A 17928-nucleotide genomic window follows, 5' to 3' on the forward strand; every position below is an offset into this window, starting at 1 on the left:
TTTTAAACCATTGATTTAATAACTAAAACTTAAATATGAAGTAATTTTTAAATAATTATTATTGATTTTATAAATAAATAAATAATTTATTAAAATTTTAAATAAAACATGATTTTATTATTTTTTGTTTTTAAATAAATATTAATTTAGGTTTAAATTATAATTGTGGTTAATATAATGTTAAAGCAATTTTGTTTTTTCAAACAAATGATTGTTAAATAACAAAAAAATAATAATAAAAGACTGGAAATTAATGATAATTGAAATGTAATACTAAATGTAGACCAGATTACTAGATAGTCGATCAGCAAATGGTTGAACCAAAGTAGAGGTCGCAAAATAAAATGTCAGACCAAACGCTATGGATATTGGAAGCGCTGGAAGTGCTTTGCGAAATATGGCCAATAATAAGAGTGTCAGACATAAGCCGATAAGTATGGCCACAAAACAGGCCAGAGTTGTGTTCCAATCGCCGTAAGACGAGGCCTTTCCTACCAAAACGCTATAAAATATGAAATCTCCTAAACCTAACTTCACTCCTCTCTCCTCATCATCCATGGCCTCGGATGGAGTCAGCACTTGTCTCGAGGACTCGTTTGCAGAGCTATCGCCTGCCGGTGCTCTAGAATTAGTAAACCCGACGTCTGGTAAGCGTTGGCTGCTTTCATCTGTTTGATTATTATCGTTAGTGCCATTGCTGGTGTTTTCCGCTGTAGCAGTTCCAACATAATAAGCAACAGTTGATGAGTATATGAGTGCCGGAAATATTGTTTCATTTCTTTCTTGTGCCGTTTCCACTAATATTCTTAGYGGTCCTTTAGGACAAAGTACGGCAATCAGATCCCAAACAGAAATGACTCCCAGAACCACCCAAGTAGTCCAGTCGGGTAGAAATTTGATAAATACCAGTGCCATCAAAGCTGATATTAATATTAGGTATGATTGTTGTAGAAAAAGCGGTCCTTTCCAATGAATACATATCATACCGACGACACCGAAGTTCCACATAAACAATGAGACTGTTATTAAGTCCATCGGTATGTTATAGGCTCTCAATACTTCACCCAAATAGATGAACGTAAACAAAAACAACAGCATAAGTGATGATATAATAAGCCATCCGTGAATTACACGATAGCATCGGTACTTATAGAGTATAATCAATAAGATAGTCATTACGACTATAACGCCCATTAATATGAAGGCGTTGGCAAACGATTGCCAAACTTTGGTCGCCGTGTCGACTGTTTGGTCAGTAAATGGTGTGTAAACCATATAGACATTAGAGGACGAGTAGAAGCTGATAGAGTTCATGGTTGCCACCACACAGAACATACAGATACTGACCGGAATGAACAGCTTTATCACATGTTTGGCGCCGTATTTGAGTTCTTCTTCTTCCATCATCGACTGGTCATCGGGTTCGGGACTATTACACAGCGATGGCCTCTGAGATGAGTCGTCCATATTGTCATCATTGCTGACCAGTCGTTGCGGACTCTGACCAGACATCGATGTCAATTGTGAGTCAAGTATACGTCTATTGGAAGCCAATTGACTTTGTGTACCATTTTTATCATTCCTCCACTGTTTCGACCGATTGCCAGCTTTGGATGTATGCAAATCATCGGTACCGTCAGTATCTCTGGTCAAGTGTGACATTTCAACTGTTTGGACCTATTGTGACAAATGGATTGATTAATCGTTTCGTTTTATGGCCACAAATATATTGATGATTGTCATCAAATATATTACCAATTCTTCCATACAATTGATTTATCACTTGTTTTTAATCAACTTTATTGGTGACAATCAATACTATTAGTGATATCTTATAAATTAATAAATTGTTGACATATTTTTGTAGACATTTGTTGACAAAACAAATCACAATATAATATAATATTACAGTTGTATTACTAATACATTGAAAATAATACTAATTTATACTATTATATGACTACACTGTACTGTAATCTGATATTACTGTAGTTTATAGGCTTACAGTAAATGTTGGAAAACTTTGACTGTTTTTTTTTGTTGTGGATAATAGCCATAAAAATAATGTCTATATTGTCAACAAATTGTATTATACTAATTGTATTGAGAGTTTCGATTGCATATTATGTTTATTTATTTTGATTATAGAAATAAAATGTTTTTTTTTTTGAATATAATTTTCAATTGAAATTATAATCAAATTGAATGAATTCATTAGTCGATACTATTTATTATTATTATTATTATTACTATTTTTGGCCACAATTATTGAAGTAAATCAATATTAATAATAATAATAATAACAATGCAATCACTTTCGAGACTAAAGACATTGCTGTCAATCACAAGATTATCACCATTTGGTCGACAATGTAGTCGCCGATCGCTGACAACTATACCATCGCAAAGACATTTGAGACAACAAACAGTTCAACAAATAAATGATGTCTTGACTGCTAATCAAGACATTATCAGTGATACAAACGATGAAAAGCCGATAACTGAAGACACTATCCGTCGACTGAAAGAAATGCATCCGTTAGTGAAGACATTGAATATAAATCAATGGATTAAAGACATCGAAGATCAAGTTATAGGTAACAAACAACTCATCGATGATTTGAATTTAATTAAATGATTACTAATTGTCACTAATTATTACAGATCTGAACGATGGGTCGTTTGACACTCTGTTAGACTCACTAATAGACACCAATTATTTTACTGATAATTCATTGCAAGACTTTTTTAACATCAAAGTCAAGGCAATTGACGGACATTTGTTGTCATCAGTTCAGCCTTTAAGAGGTATTTAAATAGTAATATATTATAAATGAAATAATAATCAGCTATTCATAGTCTATATGCTATCAAATTGATTGAAACATTGATAACAAGTTTATCATTCAATCATTTCATTGGTTATATACATAAATATATTATTATAATTTAAATGTTTTGGCAGAAAATTTATAATATATATTATTAATTGTTAATCAAATACAAAATGATTGTCAATTATCTGAAAATATTTATTAGAAACTATTCTTCACGTCTTAACGACATTTTTAAGGAAAATGCAGAACAGTTTGCTAAAAGACTCATACATTCAGTGTATTTATTTGTCAGTTCAATAAAGTTGATGGCATTAAACATATTGTTTTGGTTGAATCGTTTGGTTTATTAAATCTATTATTTTTTGGATTTAATTAATATCTAATTTATTTTTTATTTTATTTGTTTAGACGAACGATGTTATCAATTGTGCGAAAAGAGTGAATACTTTCTAAAAGTTATAATGAAAAATAAGAGTAAATTTGAGAAGAAATTAATTAAAGATTCTTCAGTCGATGAGAAATCGGTGGACGTCTTAATGACAATGTTTTTGGCCGGCATTTTGATGCACGAGTTGCACGACTTTGATATAAAAACGGGGTTTTTATGGTACAGTCTCTACGGCGGCAAAAATGTCGGAACAAAACCCGATTCAACACTATATTTGAATGACACGATCGCTCTGTCGGCTGAAGCAAAGCCATACATTTCTGCAAAACAATTACCACATTTGAGAGCCCAAGTCGTCGGCCAAATGGTGTCCACAGCCGCACACAATCTGTCGATACATAAGCACTGTTCGCAAACACAATCATTCGGTTTGTTAGTCCATTCAAATGAATATTATTTCTATTCAACGACAATAAGCGCCCGATATTTAGATAATTTGTCGACAAAATTGTTGACTACTAATCATACAACCATTGATCAGTCGACGGATGATTCGCTTTGTATTCATCAATGGTTTTCGGGTAAAGGACTTAATTTTTGTCGAGAAAGTCATCGCAAACTTATCGCACAATTAATTATTTCAATCGCTAATCACTGGAAAAAATGATAAAATTGTTTTTAATGTGTAAATTGTCTCAAAAGTATTACCATTTTAACTAACATTTTGTATATTTGTCTAAAAAATACCGGTTTTTAAATATTTTATTTAAAGTTACGCTAATTAAACAAATATTGTTTACTATTTCTAATAAAATTATATTTTTTATTAAAATAACAAACAGTAATATTCAACACTAATTTGATTTATTTATTTAAAATATAATAATAATATAAATTATAGTTTTAAAAAACATTTAAATGAATTATAATCCGTCCTCTTGTGTCAGTTCGTGAGCCAACTGTTCCTCAGTATTGACGGAAAACATGGAATTTCCTGAACGCGAACCCAATTTTAATGCCTTAGACGGACCCTAAAAGTCAGATAAATTTTTTTTATCACTATATAATGCAATAAAAACTAAGAAAAATAATCAAACCTTAGATCTGATATTTTGTGAGACAGCAGGTGCTGGACGTTCAGCAATAGTTGGCTCGTGTTTAGCCTCACTTAAACTGCTATTAATTGATGAATTCATTGAACCTCCACTCAAACCCCTAAGCCTTTCGATTTGCTGTGTTTTCTGTAATCGACTCAACTCTTTGGCCTTTTCTCTCATCTTTTGTTTTGCCTCTCTTTCCTGTGTTTGCCGGACGGCGACAAACACTCGTTCTTCGTGTGAATCCATTTCGATGAATGTCCTCACTTGAGACATATTAACACTTTCCCGATAACCTATTATCGACAAAATAAATATCACATTTAGTCACTAATAATTTTTTTGTGGATAACTCTCATAACAAACCTAACGCCACGATCTCGTCAAAGGCAAAGATCAATGTAAAGGCATTGTCAGCGATGGACTGTTCATCGGATGTTCCCTTTGTTTGATTTGATGTATATTCACTGATCACTCGTACAAATAGTCTAAAAAACAAATCATTTAAATTATAACAATTTGAAAGTACAGTTAATCCAATCCAAAAAATACCTCAAAGTTTCCAAATCTTCCAAAATATTGGATGTCTTTGTAGTGATGAGAACGCAATAAAGTTTATCCATAAGCGCTTGATATACATATCGTACCTAATTATGAAACAAAATAAATATATATATAGTTATATATAACTGATTGTCAAACAGATTCAAGTCAATTATGAGGACAATTGTCTATTAATCACATAAATAGTCCTAATAATTAAATCAACCAATTTTTGATACATACTGTGTCTGTTTCAATGAAAGTGTGTTGTTTGTCTTTAGTGATCAGTTTAGTAAACGCCGTCAATAGACCTTTCAATTGATTTAAGGATATTTAATAAATTAATTTTTTTTTAAATTAATGACAAAAATAATCAAATGACAGATACCTTCAATCCTAGATCTCGTCATTTCGACAAATTGTCGCGAAAGAAGTATCTTTCCATTCACTTTGGACACAACACCAGCCGCTAACAAAACCTATTGAACAATCATAAAGTGGTCAATAAAATGAAGATAAAACAGTTAAATGATAATTAAGACAAACCATTGTTATTATTGTTATTTTTGATTAATCAAAAGCCACGTCAGCCAACAATTTGTTTTCGTCAGACAATTGGATCCAATCAAACAATCAACTCAGTGGTCAACACAATATCAAGTATGGGATTCAATACAAATGATTAGCTGGTCTTCAATTTGGTTGTGTGTGTGTTGTGAACCACTTCTTTAAAATCATCAGACAATCAAATCATAACATTAAGAGTCAATCAATGTTTTCATTTGAATAAATGTTTTGTCAATAATTTGTGTAATGATTATTATAGGAAACAGATAGAGATGTATGCGGTGCCGGTCATAATATCAGTCGTGTTGGTGTCGATCGGACCACCCATTCATTCACATTATAGGTATTCACTTTTTATACTAACGGTGACGACCCCTACTCTCATACATTTAACTTACAGTAATTGATAGACTGATGTCAGCCATGATTGTCAATGAATGGCAATTGAAATTGTATTAGCGTTTACTGTACTGTATATACACTATATATAATGTATTGCAGTGTTGAGTACAGTGTTAATAGTGTGTGAGTGTGTTGTTATATACTGTAGTTGTATAGAGTGTATACTGTATATTAAGAAACAGTGCTATAGTGTGTGTCTGTCTGTATGTATGTATATGTAGTATAATATTCTATGTATTATTATATAGCAGTAGTTTAGTACTACTCTCTTATATTATTATACTGTATATACATATATATATATACAGTATATATACAGCACTACTACTATATGGTGTGTTTGAGTGCAGTCTTTGTGATGAGTAGTGAGCCCTCAAAAAGCGGTCAATAATTGCTTATAATATTGTGAGTGGTTTTTGGTGTACAACTTATAGTCACACTTATAGATAGATAGACTGACTGTGTTTGTGATCACTGTTTGGTTGTGTGTTAGACACGGATCGGCGCCAACAACACCACCACTACTACAGTAGTGCGACAACCAAACCAACACCTGACTGACCAAACAAACCAGTCCGCTGTTAACCATTCAGATACTGTTCCCATCTATTACTACTACCACACCATATCATTGCACAATACAAACGTCAAGAGAGTGAGAGACAGGAAAAAAATTGGGCGCAAATACTGCCGTCACATAATCAAGACAACTGCTTAAAGCACCGGCACTACAATTGATGACCACAACCACGACGACGGCACCAACTGATCACTTACTCGACTACTACTACTAGTATTAACCGATTTGTTTGATCAAAACATATACCCATTTAATTACATATAGTATTATACGACTAAATAATTGCTTTGATTTAACCACCAAAAGCACTGCCCATTTAGTGTCCCAACAAATGTATGGATAGTTTTTTTTGACAGCAATTTATTTATCAACAAATAATTGTTTGTTTTTTATAAACATTTTTATATAGGATTTACTAAAATGAAAGACAATTACTGCCTATTGAAGAAAGCAATGCCATACGGATAGCGACAATCTATTAATTTTGAATTAAATAAATTACTAATAAATGTTGACAATTGCTAATAATAGCGATACCATTGATGTAATTGTCAGTAGTAACCATCCGAGTTGATGATGGGCTCGAAAAGTGACCAATTTGTTAGCGATTTGGTCCAATTTTATCGTAATCGAGGACATCATAAGTGAGTTATTTATACATTTTATTTATTTATTAACTTCTTTGCTGATGAAAAACCAATGTTTTTATATTTATTGTATTTGTGTCCATACAGTACACAACCGCAACAATTAGTTCCCCGAATTAATGGCAAAGTTGTTGATTTGAGTCTACTTTACAATTATGTCATCGAAAACGGCGGCAGTTTTAAAGTAACTCAACTCAATCTCTGGGATGATATATACTGCAGATTATTCAAGTGAGTACTTGTTTTGTTTAATTATAATCATTTTGTGTGTGTCTTATCATTGTTTTATTTTTTGGTGTAATTATAAAAATTATTTTGTTTTTTAAGGACAACAACGACTGGTGCGAACATTTCGGTGGCTTTGCGGCAGATCTACAGYCGATATCTGTTGGCATATGAAAAGGTCTTTAACTCTAACTTCACTAATGATTTGCTCGATGAAGACGAAGATGAGAGGTATTTATTTTTATATCCAATTATTATTGTAATTCAGATATTTTCTAAACTATTATTTTATCTTTTTTTCCAGCAATTATTCTTTTAATACGAGTCATAATTACACTCATAACCACTCCTTTAACACACAAACCTCTACAACATCTTCATTAATATTGCAATATACCTGTGCTTCGAGTCTGTCCGCTAACAATATTACCGAAAATCGTAATCCATTAAATAAATTGTTGTGTTCACTATTGAGTGGTTTACCAAATGAGTTGGATTTTGCTATAAAAGTGTCGACAATACTCATTAACTCGAATCGATTTGATTGGTGTTCAGACTATAAGTTTATTAATCTACTGTTGGAGTGCTTTAAAAATTATTGCTGTGTTTGTGAACAAAATGACAACTTATCCATTAAAAAATTGGATACAAATAATATTGACGATTGGTGTCTACAGGAAAGCTCTTGTAATTGTTATACCAAATTTTGGTACCAGTGTTGCAACAATGAACAATCACTTGAGTTAGTGTTTGGTGCACCCGATCCTCATATCGAGGAACTGTCTGATGAAAGTTATGCGAAAATCAAAGATCGAGTCCAACTCGTAGCCGACATCATAAGAAACTTATCGTATACTTATGAAGTTAATCCACAGGATTTAGTTCAGCAAACGTCCGGTCCAGTGGCCACACCTGTAGTTTTAAAATTTTTATTACTTTTATCCAGTTGTTCTGACCAACAATTCAATACAATAGCATTGGACATATTGGCCAATATATCGTCGACCACTGCTTTTATTGTTGATGACAACGATTATACAACAATTCAACAATTATTACAYCGTCGGTGTGTCGACCTAGCGATGACCAGCAATAATATTTTGTGGACGAGTCGGTGCCTCGAAATTGTGTCACGACTTTTGTCATCAAATGTTGAGGAGATTAACACATTTCTTGAAACAACTCTTAGGCAATACGAGGTATTAATTGATTTTTGTTTTTTAATTATTTGATGATTTAAGTAGAAGTAATAATAATAATACTATATATTCATAATATAGTACTTAATAAATAGATATAGTACTGATTGATTAATAATAATTGAAAACTAAAATAATTATTATTAGATACCTTTAAGCTTTAATATTATAATCTTAATGACAAAAATTAATGAATAATTATGTCCGTCTTTAGTTATTGCATGTATAAGCGCACAGTTATGTGTGACAGTTATATTAATATGTTTGTGTGTGTGATATGTGCTTTAAGTGTCGTATTCGCGCTCTAAATGTATTTCAAAAGTTATCTTCAATTTTATTTCACTCCTCACAAGTCATAATCACTGGTAATATATTGAGGGCATAGAGTGAGAGTTGGCTTCACCTTAACTGTAAAAAAACTACTGTCTCAGACACAACACAACTATATTGTTGATCAAATGATTCACACATTGGATTTGATGCACACTTCACACAAACACAGACACACAATCCTAATGTATACAAACCATAATCAAATCGATTGAGTTGTTGTGTTAGACACTACCGATTCTCTGGGTTTCCCAACAATGCAATGCTTTGGACGCCCAGAATATCATTTAGGAAAYAGTAGTTATTCAATACAATAGTATATATATATATATTCTGTGTTATATATATTTATGTGTGTGACGATTGACATTATCATTAACGATGTCTTTATGTGACTATAATTTTTCAAATAATTTATTGAATACTTATATATATAAACAATTTGGTGACACATATAAACTACTAATAATTAATCACTGATAACCTATATATTTCAGTATAGCATGTCTTTGTATATAAATCCTAATTTTTTTAAAACATTTTATATTTACCTGTAATATTTTATAAATAAATAAATATAAATATATTAATGTCTATTAGGAAAAAAATAATTTTTATTATATATATCTAGTATATGTTAAATTTTTTTATAATTATATATAAACATTTTCTAAATTATTAAGTGTTTAATAGAGTTTATTTAATTAATCTTTTAGTATTATTTAAAGTAAATTTTCAAAAAATGACACCATTTTCTATACCATTAAAAGTTTTATTAAATTTTTAAATAAATTAGTTTTGTAATAGTTTTTTATATTTTTTAATTATTTAAATTGAATGTTGTGTAAAACAGCTATAAATATTCATGTATATATATAAATAGTGTGTACTTATACAGTACATGTTCAATTATATATATAGTATATATATATTGGTATATAGAAATGCAATTATTAAAATAAATGCATGATTTTGTTGCTTTAATCAATAACCTATAAAATTATTTATAAAATCGGGATTTGCATAATATTTTTATAAGTAATATATTATATATATTATGTAATGTTGCGAAATTTTTATACGAAAAAATTAAGGATAATATATTTAATGCCTTTAGTGTTGTTTAAGTGAATTTTTTACTGGRATTTAGCCTATATTTTGGTTTATAAATTTTTTAATTTAAAATATTATAATTTTGATTGTAATAAATACTATATTAATTTGATTTATAATTGATTATGTATTTTATATTTTTAAAATCAATTAACAGGTCTTCACACGCATAACACACCTCATGACCTGTCAATACGACATCACATTATTATTATCAATACTAGAGTTTTGTTTAGCCCTTTCCGAACAAAAGCCTTATATGTTGCTTAAAGATGACAATAAAAATTTGATCAGTAAGTGATTGACAATATTATTATTTTATCACTTTATTTAGATATTAATATCATGTGTTTGTTTTGTTTGTCCAGAAATATTGTTAACACTTCTCAATTGTGAGTCTTCTCAACATTTTACGACATCAGCCTTAAAGCGCATGAGAATCATTGACGACAGACCCAAAATTCAGTCGGGTTTGGCCACAGAATCGACGAATTCAACCAACGAATCGACGACATCAACCAACAACAACACAAACTCTCAGACCAATGGTTTAGATAATGAAACGTTTGCCATGAATTGGCTAAAACAGACATTTGAGCCAAATGTCAATTTAAATGAAAACCAATCATTAAAAGCTGCCGACATTTATGCCGAGTACGTGAAAAATTGTTGCCGAAACTCTCGTCGCAATGTAATGTCAGCCCAAACATTTGCGCAGCTCATCAAACGGTGTTTCCCATCKAGCAGTTTAACCAACAATCAGACAACTGTTGAAGGATTAGTTCAGAAATCGACATTAACGACACCAAACAAGACAATACCGGCTTCGCAGATGATGTCACCCATTCTGAAAGCACATTTGAGTGCACCGCCTAAACACAATTCTTCTCCAAACAACACAAATACTAATTCAAATAATAATAATACTATTAATACAAGTATAGCGATGACCACAACTTCTAGTTCAAGTTTGCAATCGACAACTAATACATCAACATTAATAAAAAGTTTATTAGCAAATAAATTAAGAAATAATGCAACAAATTCAACGACAACTACATCAGCCACAACACCGACGACCACATCCAACATAATTACTTTACAATCAATCTCTCAGACCAGTTCACCCGCTGTCACCACCACTTTGAGCACCTCCATTACACCGACTAAGTCAGCACCTAATCCATTAACAATTCAAACACCACCTGTGAGACAACCAACTATATTGACGACACAGAATGTAACGCCAATCCAAACGATATTTACAACGACGACCACACCTCATACAACATCCGGTACTGAAATATCTGTTATTAATAGCAATCAATCGGCAACACAGTCGGCGTCATTACCATCGGCGCTGACATTTACTCCTTCGCTTACATATACAACAAATAATACTTTGATTAGCACATCGAATGCACACAATTCTCAGACACAACAACCGCAACAGTTTTTGTTAGTTCGTACAATCATTGCGTCTCCCAGTCAACAACCGGGTGGTACTGGCTTTACAGCTACCGGTACTCCAGTGAGACTATTATTGCCGGCCAGTATGTTGACACAGCAAAGGCTAAACAATCCCATCATCAATGGAATGACCACTTCTGCCGTCTCCAGCATAACCACAAGTACTGGTAATACAATTGTGACGGCAAACACATCAGATGTTTTTCTTAAGTCAGTTCTATCCAACACAAACTCGACTAATTCAGTGCCTGTAAGAAGTAATGTTAAATCATCGCCATTGTTGAACGTATTATTGGATAAAGGAAAGTTACCCGAATCTGCTGTCATCAACAATCAGATTAATACAAACTCTAATACAGCAACCCTTATGTCTACTACACAACCGCCCAAAATGTATATCTTGACGACAAAGTCTCCGATTGCCATTAAAAATTTGCCACAATTGCAGACACAAACGTTGAATCAAAACAATATACAATCCTCGGTCAACGTCTGTACTCCCATACAAACGCAGACAAATACAACGCTAAAGGCTTGTCTTCAAAGTCCACCCATTGTTAACACAGCGACAGCAATACAGACTACTCTATCGCCAACTCTAACCATTAATACGTCTAATCATTCGACTGTAAATAAGCCATCGATACCAAAGATAGCGACCACAATGAATGGCGAAGTTGGACCAGTTGTTCACGCAGTCAATAATGTCAATATTGTCACTACTGTTCATAACACGACAAACACAGTCAACAATTTGATTGTCACTGTTAGCAATCCGTCTCAAGTATTAACAACAACAACAACAACTCCAGTATCACCTCAACTAAAGAACATATCAACAAATTGTGTTAATTCTGTCAATTGTTTGCCTTCAACTGATTTGTCTCCAATCAAAGATATCAAGAAAGCGGTCGACGACGCGACCAAATTGATAACAAAACGACGTAATGATGAAATTGATGGCAGTGGTGATGACAGTAATGCTGCCAATAAGAAACTTAAGATCAATTCGGTGATATCCATTCCCACCACAACAACAACTGTCATCACGAATTCGATACCAAATCACGACTCAAACTTAAGCCTGGAATCAAATCTATCCGATTTGAGCACAACTGCGATCAACAATTGTGTTACAAATACTATTACACAACAATTATTAACCAAATCTTCGCCACAAATCCTGACAATAAATACTATGCCTTCATCTGCTATCACAACCATAACTGCAAATAACGCCAAAAGCAATTCGACAATAAATGCTGTAAATAATAATTGTAATACAATTAAGGATAATAATAATGCCATTGCAATCATCAATAACAATGCTATCACTACTAWCAGCAATGTTAACAACAATACTACTACAACTACAACAACAATCACTGAATTTCAGTGTCAATGGGGTGATTGCAAAAAGTAAGTCCAGTATTATTTTGTATAATGAAAATATCCGATTCTATCAAATTGTTTGACTTAATTTACAGGACGTTTAGCCGCGCGACTGAAGTTTTTCTACACGTACACAACCATCACATAATGACTCCATCATTCCCTGCTATTATGAACTGTATATGGGGTGGACCTGAAGGAACAGGACCCGGATGTCTATCAAAGAGACCAAAGTTTTCACTGTTAACCCATCTATTGGTAAAAAATAAATAAAGATAATTGATTTTTGGTCCTAATTATATTAAATTGACTAACACTGGTGATGTTATTTATTTTTTATTTAAAAAAGGATTTTCATTGCAATCCAAATATATTGCAAAGCGATTGTGTACGTAAAAAGCAGATATCATCAGTGGGTGCATCAAACATAGTATTGCCACAACCACCGGCACATCCCGGTTACGCACAAAACGCTGCTCTTTTGGCCATCCGAAGACACGCAACCAATTATGTGGTATGTGTTTTGGTAGTAGTTTTATTGGAACCACTGCTACCACTAATATTTAAATAAATTGTTTTTTCTTCAGGAACCACCGACATTGCCTCCGGTGACTAAACTGACACCACTGACCGTTAGTATTAGGCTAACATCGGCTTTGATTCTCCGAAATATGGCCATTAACTCCAACTTTGTTAAAAGGTTTGATAATAGTTAACATTAGTAGTAGTAGTAAATGAATTGATCCATTAATTCTGGTTCTTCTATGTGTTGAAACAGATCACTTGAATGCTTTGAACAATATTTGTGCGAACTCTGTATGACTGACGGACGAGACGAATCGCGAACTATAGCCCAGTGTTTGGCTGTCATTACAAATAAATCATGAAATCAATAGACTAACTGTACATATAATACATACAAACAAAACAGCAATTATTATATATTTTTTAATTATATATAAATATACAGTATATATAAACTGAGTCTCAAATACTGTGTGGTCATCATTTTATCGATAAAAAAATCTAAACAAAAACATTGCAATACTTGTAACCAACCCATTAAAGGAGTTAAATGTGAATCTCCTGTTCACAGACACACACACATACACACACACGTCATCGCCATTAACTGTCATATTATATATTGTTATTTAATTTAAATGCAAAAAAATGTCATTTTATAATAATATTGAGATATAATTTAATAATTATAAACATACAAACAAATAACAATAATTTTTATCAATTGAAATATTAAATTATTGACAAATATATATACATATTATATATATATAAATGAGAAAAAATTATTGATAAAAAATTTTAAATTGATTTTATGAATTTAATAAATTATTGATTTATATTTAACCCGTAAGTGTTCAACAATTATTTGGTTTAACTCTTGTTGACCATTCAATAACAGTGAGAAGTATTCGTTATGAAAACATCTATCGGTTCCCAAATGCAATTGAATTTGTTTCTGTATTTCGACCAACTTTTCAAAGATATGATTCGGTAGTGGAACTGGAAGTATACGACAAACGTCTATATAATCGATAACCGAATTGATATAATTTCTGTCATTCAGATCTGCGGACATTTGTTTTGACAATTGATTGCTATCTAAACTATTACTACTGTTGTCTGTGTCTACTCTTGTCTCGTACATCACCAAAGTTTGACCAGTATTTTGATGATAATTGTCTGAATTATTATTATCAATAGTTTTGTGAAGTTTGAGTCGATGTCTCTTCAATGCCGATCGATCATTGAAACCGACGGCACATACGTTGCACTCATACTCTCGTCGATTGTCATGTATTTTCATGTGTCGGATCAAATCCGATCGATATTTGAATGTTTGGCCACATTTGTCACACAGACAACTCTTGTAGTCGTCGTGAGACAATCGATGCGATTTCAGCGACGACTTAGTCGGAAACTGTTTGCCACAGATGTCACACGTCTTGGCATTAGTCGACACAACAGTTGTCCGTTGATTGTTGTCGACGACGTCGTGTAGTTTCTGATGTTTCTTCAGATTTGATGTTTGTCTGAATGTCTTACCGCAGACGTGACACTCAAATGGTCGACAATTTGTGTGAATGTGTTTGTGTTCAGTCAGTGATGTATTTCTGGTGAACACCTGATGACAGACATCGCACTCAAAGACTCGTTTCGTTGGACGCAATGTCGTCTGATTCAAGTCATCGTTGTCTTCACACGAGTGGTCCATCAAAATCGGCGGTCAATTCATTGATAAATAAATTATTTTTTTTTTTTAAGTCAACAAAACTATGCTTTAAAATTCATGTCAATAGACATACACACAAAGGACGTCTACATTAATTTTTTGAGTTTAAATGCCCTCTAAGTTCAGTCACAATATCTCAAACATTTTATTATAATATTATTAATATAAATCATTTCCCCCTCAATGGGGACAGTAATTGACTCAATGGACGTATTTTATGTGTTGTAATATTTTAGGTGTACTTTATTTTTGATGTATTGTATTCTATATTGTATTACAAGTGTTTCACTTTTTTTTGCATTCAATCAAAACATTTTCAATGTATTATTAAATGACTGTTTCTTTTTTAGATTAAAATCATATTATAATTACAATTAGTATTTATATTCCTCTATATATACAGTATATATAAAACGATTATTATTGCGAACGTATAGTGTATTAGTAATGACTACTACTGTGTAATAGTTTTTTAGTGTATTTTATTTTTTATTTATATTTTAGTGTGAATTGTGTGGCAATTATTTAATGTGTGTTTTGAAGTGAACACCAGATATCATAACAAAACACAACACATATTATAATATATATATAATAATAATAATTGTGTYGTAAATGGCGTTAAAAATGTTATAAACAGTGAAATAGAGAGAAAAAACAGATAAACAGTTGACTAAACAGTCGTTTTAAATAATCAATGGTTTTGTGTTTTATTTTATTATAATTTATAACAATTTTGTGTTTAATAATAATTTATATAAATTCAAAACTAAATGACAGACTATTTGAATGTTAAAAAAATATTACATTAAGAGTATTGTTATTATTGAATGTCTTTTAATTAAATAATTTTAAACATATTCTGATATTTAACTAAATAATAATAATATTAATAATAATAATTAAAAAAAACCAATAATTGACTAATATTTGTGTGATTTGTTTATATATCATATGATATATACTAATAGTTAACTAATAATTATTTGATTTTTTAAATTTTATTATTGAAAGTGATTTTTAAGTGCCATTTAAGCGACCAATTGATTGATTAGTTGGACAATAAAATTTTAGTGACCATTATATCGACAGACAGTTAGTATTGATCATAAAAGTTGAGTCCAAATGAATCGCACCGAAGGTCTTGTTCAGCGACGGATAGTCAGCAACAATACAAACAATGATAAGACTGCGAACCATAACAACGGTACCGACTATGAGGCCAACGGCGACCCGAAGTCCAGTTATGACAACGACTATAAAGACGAAGACATTGACTCGAAAGATACGAGACTTACACTTATGGAAGAAGTGCTTCTCTTAGGACTCAAAGACAAAGAAGTATTGAAAATGTCTTTCAAAATGTTTTTCAAATCATATGATTGTCTAAATTATTTGATCTGTTAATAGGGATACACCTCCTTCTGGAACGACTGTATATCGACGGGACTGAGAGGCTGTATATTAATAGAATTAGCTCTTCGCGGAAGAATACAACTCGAAAAGGTTGGACTCAGAAGACGATCGATTTTGTTGAGGAAAGTGCTCCTTAAGAACGGGTCGCCAACTGGTGATGTGCTTCTCGACGAAGCGCTCAAACATATCAAAGAGACCGAACCGCCTGAAACACTGCAATCATGGATTGACTACTTGAGTGGTCAGTATCCAAGTCGTCAAATATAATTAAGAAAAAATATTAACTTAATTTGATTATTGTCTTGTATTTTAGGTGAAACGTGGAACCCATTAAAACTTCGCTATCAATTGAAGAATGTTAGAGAAAGATTGGCGAAGAATTTGGTGGAGAAGGGAGTGCTAACCACCGAAAAACAAAACTTTTTATTGTTTGATATGACAACACATCCATTGGTCGACGCAACGGCTAAAAGCAAATTAATTAAGAAAGTCCAGGACTCAGTATTGTCCAAATGGGTCAATGATCCGCACCGTATGGACAAACGGTTGCTGTCAATTATATTACTGGCTCATAGTTCCGATGTCTTAGAAAACGCTTTCGCACCCCTGAGGTCTGTATTATTATTATTTATTGAAACAAATCTCTTATCGTATAATAATTTGTTTATTCATTTCCTCATCATTTTTAGTGATGATGACTACGAAGTGGCAATGAAAAGGGTTAGAGAGCTCTTAGATTTAGATATGGAAACGGAAAGCACTAAAGGAAACGCCTGTGAGATAATGTGGGCAGTGTTTGCATCGTTTGTCAAATAATAACTAATTATTAGCTAATATTTATTATTATTATTATTATTAATTTGTCATTGCTTTTCAATATAGATGAATATATATACTATTATTTATATATAAATATCAATTCCTTATGAAAAAAACTATTAAGGAATTGTTTTTTTTTTAATAAATACAGATACTGTATATTGAAATGATTTGATGTGAAAATATATGCACAGAATATGTTGAAATTGAGATATTCATTGACTGTTTTTAAAAAAACTAATTTGATTATACTGTATATATATATATAAGTATAATTGTAATGTAAAACTTGTATTATGTTTCATATATTTAAAATTATTTTCTGTATTGTTTTTATTTTATATATGCATACAATATTTTCCATCAATATTTTGTTCAAATTATTTTAAAACAAAAAATTTAATTTAATTAATTAATTTGTTGGGACCATTTCTTAATTAGTTACAAACAAAACTAACAGTTGTTTTATTATTATTATTATATCTTAAGATATCTTCCAGTTTTTAATGAAATAAAATAAATATATATATATATAATAACATCAATTCTAAAATATTTTTATTAAAAATTTAATAATAATTATAATAATATCATTTATATTGGAAACAACTATAATAAATTATATATATAAATAAAAATCAAACAA

The 17928-nt window shown here is 31.5% G+C and overlaps 6 protein-coding genes across 7 annotated transcripts; 3 read left to right on the forward strand and 3 right to left on the reverse strand.

The window, feature by feature from the left end:
• Positions 1-170: 170 nt before the first annotated feature.
• On the reverse strand, positions 171-1907 carry LOC128957422 (presenilin-1-like). Of its 2 annotated transcripts, none has more exons than XM_054303179.1 (2): positions 1770-1907; positions 171-1677 (listed from the first exon to the last, which is right to left on the reverse strand). In XM_054303179.1, exon 2 carries the CDS (start codon positions 1660-1662, stop codon positions 274-276), a length of 1389 nt encoding a protein of 462 aa, XP_054159154.1. In that variant the 5' UTR covers positions 1663-1677; positions 1770-1907; the 3' UTR covers positions 171-273. The 2 variants fall into 2 exon arrangements, with proteins under 2 accessions (XP_054159154.1, XP_054159153.1); XM_054303178.1 differs by having other exon boundaries at positions 1756-1907.
• A 382-nt stretch (positions 1908-2289) lies between these two features.
• LOC128958404 (uncharacterized) lies at positions 2290-3971 on the forward strand. Its single transcript, XM_054304253.1, has 3 exons — positions 2290-2597; positions 2665-2808; positions 3246-3971. Exons 1-3 carry the CDS (start codon positions 2306-2308, stop codon positions 3890-3892), a joined length of 1083 nt encoding a protein of 360 aa, XP_054160228.1. The 5' UTR covers positions 2290-2305; the 3' UTR covers positions 3893-3971.
• Positions 3972-4097: 126 nt separating this feature from the next.
• LOC128957290 (coatomer subunit delta-like) lies at positions 4098-5805 on the reverse strand. Its single transcript, XM_054303025.1, has 7 exons — positions 5412-5805; positions 5254-5344; positions 5109-5176; positions 4875-4969; positions 4689-4810; positions 4323-4618; positions 4098-4256 (listed from the first exon to the last, which is right to left on the reverse strand). Exons 1-7 carry the CDS (start codon positions 5412-5414, stop codon positions 4149-4151), a joined length of 783 nt encoding a protein of 260 aa, XP_054159000.1. The 5' UTR covers positions 5415-5805; the 3' UTR covers positions 4098-4148.
• A 322-nt stretch (positions 5806-6127) lies between these two features.
• On the forward strand, positions 6128-13769 carry LOC128957289 (AT-rich interactive domain-containing protein 2-like). Its single transcript, XM_054303024.1, has 11 exons — positions 6128-6747; positions 6824-7058; positions 7149-7292; positions 7389-7517; positions 7591-8485; positions 10086-10221; positions 10297-12817; positions 12886-13048; positions 13140-13304; positions 13378-13490; positions 13569-13769. Exons 2-11 carry the CDS (start codon positions 6988-6990, stop codon positions 13675-13677), a joined length of 4446 nt encoding a protein of 1481 aa, XP_054158999.1. The 5' UTR covers positions 6128-6747; positions 6824-6987; the 3' UTR covers positions 13678-13769.
• On the reverse strand, positions 13680-15117 carry LOC128957808 (zinc finger protein 62-like). The gene is made up of 2 exons (XM_054303623.1): positions 14163-15117; positions 13680-13691 (listed from the first exon to the last, which is right to left on the reverse strand). Exons 1-2 carry the CDS (start codon positions 15027-15029, stop codon positions 13680-13682), a joined length of 879 nt encoding a protein of 292 aa, XP_054159598.1. The 5' UTR covers positions 15030-15117.
• An 853-nt stretch (positions 15118-15970) lies between these two features.
• Positions 15971-17325, forward strand: LOC128957520 (Golgi phosphoprotein 3 homolog sauron-like). The gene is made up of 4 exons (XM_054303292.1): positions 15971-16388; positions 16458-16704; positions 16777-17074; positions 17153-17325. Exons 1-4 carry the CDS (start codon positions 16173-16175, stop codon positions 17277-17279), a joined length of 888 nt encoding a protein of 295 aa, XP_054159267.1. The 5' UTR covers positions 15971-16172; the 3' UTR covers positions 17280-17325.
• Positions 17326-17928: the final 603 nt, after the last annotated feature.

This window comes from Oppia nitens, unplaced genomic scaffold (genome assembly GCF_028296485.1).
Source record: "Oppia nitens isolate AA-2021 unplaced genomic scaffold, nextdenovo-longstitch-racon4-pilon3 scaffold3_pilon_pilon_pilon, whole genome shotgun sequence".
In the NCBI taxonomy this organism is placed as follows: Eukaryota; Metazoa; Arthropoda; class Arachnida; order Sarcoptiformes; family Oppiidae; genus Oppia; species Oppia nitens.

Coding starts and splice junctions, on each gene's coding strand:
- LOC128958404 (XM_054304253.1), top strand. CDS start 2,306: ATGCAATCACTTTCGAGACTAAAGACATTGCTGTCAATCACAAGATTA. Junction 2,598..2,664: donor CATCGAAGATCAAGTTATAG/GTAACAAACAAC, acceptor TAATTATTACAG/ATCTGAACGATGGGTCGTTT. Junction 2,809..3,245: donor ATCAGTTCAGCCTTTAAGAG/GTATTTAAATAG, acceptor TTATTTGTTTAG/ACGAACGATGTTATCAATTG.
- LOC128957290 (XM_054303025.1), bottom strand. Junction 4,811..4,874: donor GAAGATTTGGAAACTTTGAG/GTATTTTTTGGA, acceptor TTTGTTTTTTAG/ACTATTTGTACGAGTGATCA. Junction 4,257..4,322: donor CACAAAATATCAGATCTAAG/GTTTGATTATTT, acceptor TCTGACTTTTAG/GGTCCGTCTAAGGCATTAAA.
- LOC128957808 (XM_054303623.1), bottom strand. CDS start 15,029: ATGGACCACTCGTGTGAAGACAACGATGACTTGAATCAGACGACATTG.
- LOC128957520 (XM_054303292.1), top strand. CDS start 16,173: ATGAATCGCACCGAAGGTCTTGTTCAGCGACGGATAGTCAGCAACAAT. Junction 16,705..16,776: donor ATGGATTGACTACTTGAGTG/GTCAGTATCCAA, acceptor CTTGTATTTTAG/GTGAAACGTGGAACCCATTA. Junction 17,075..17,152: donor AACGCTTTCGCACCCCTGAG/GTCTGTATTATT, acceptor CATCATTTTTAG/TGATGATGACTACGAAGTGG.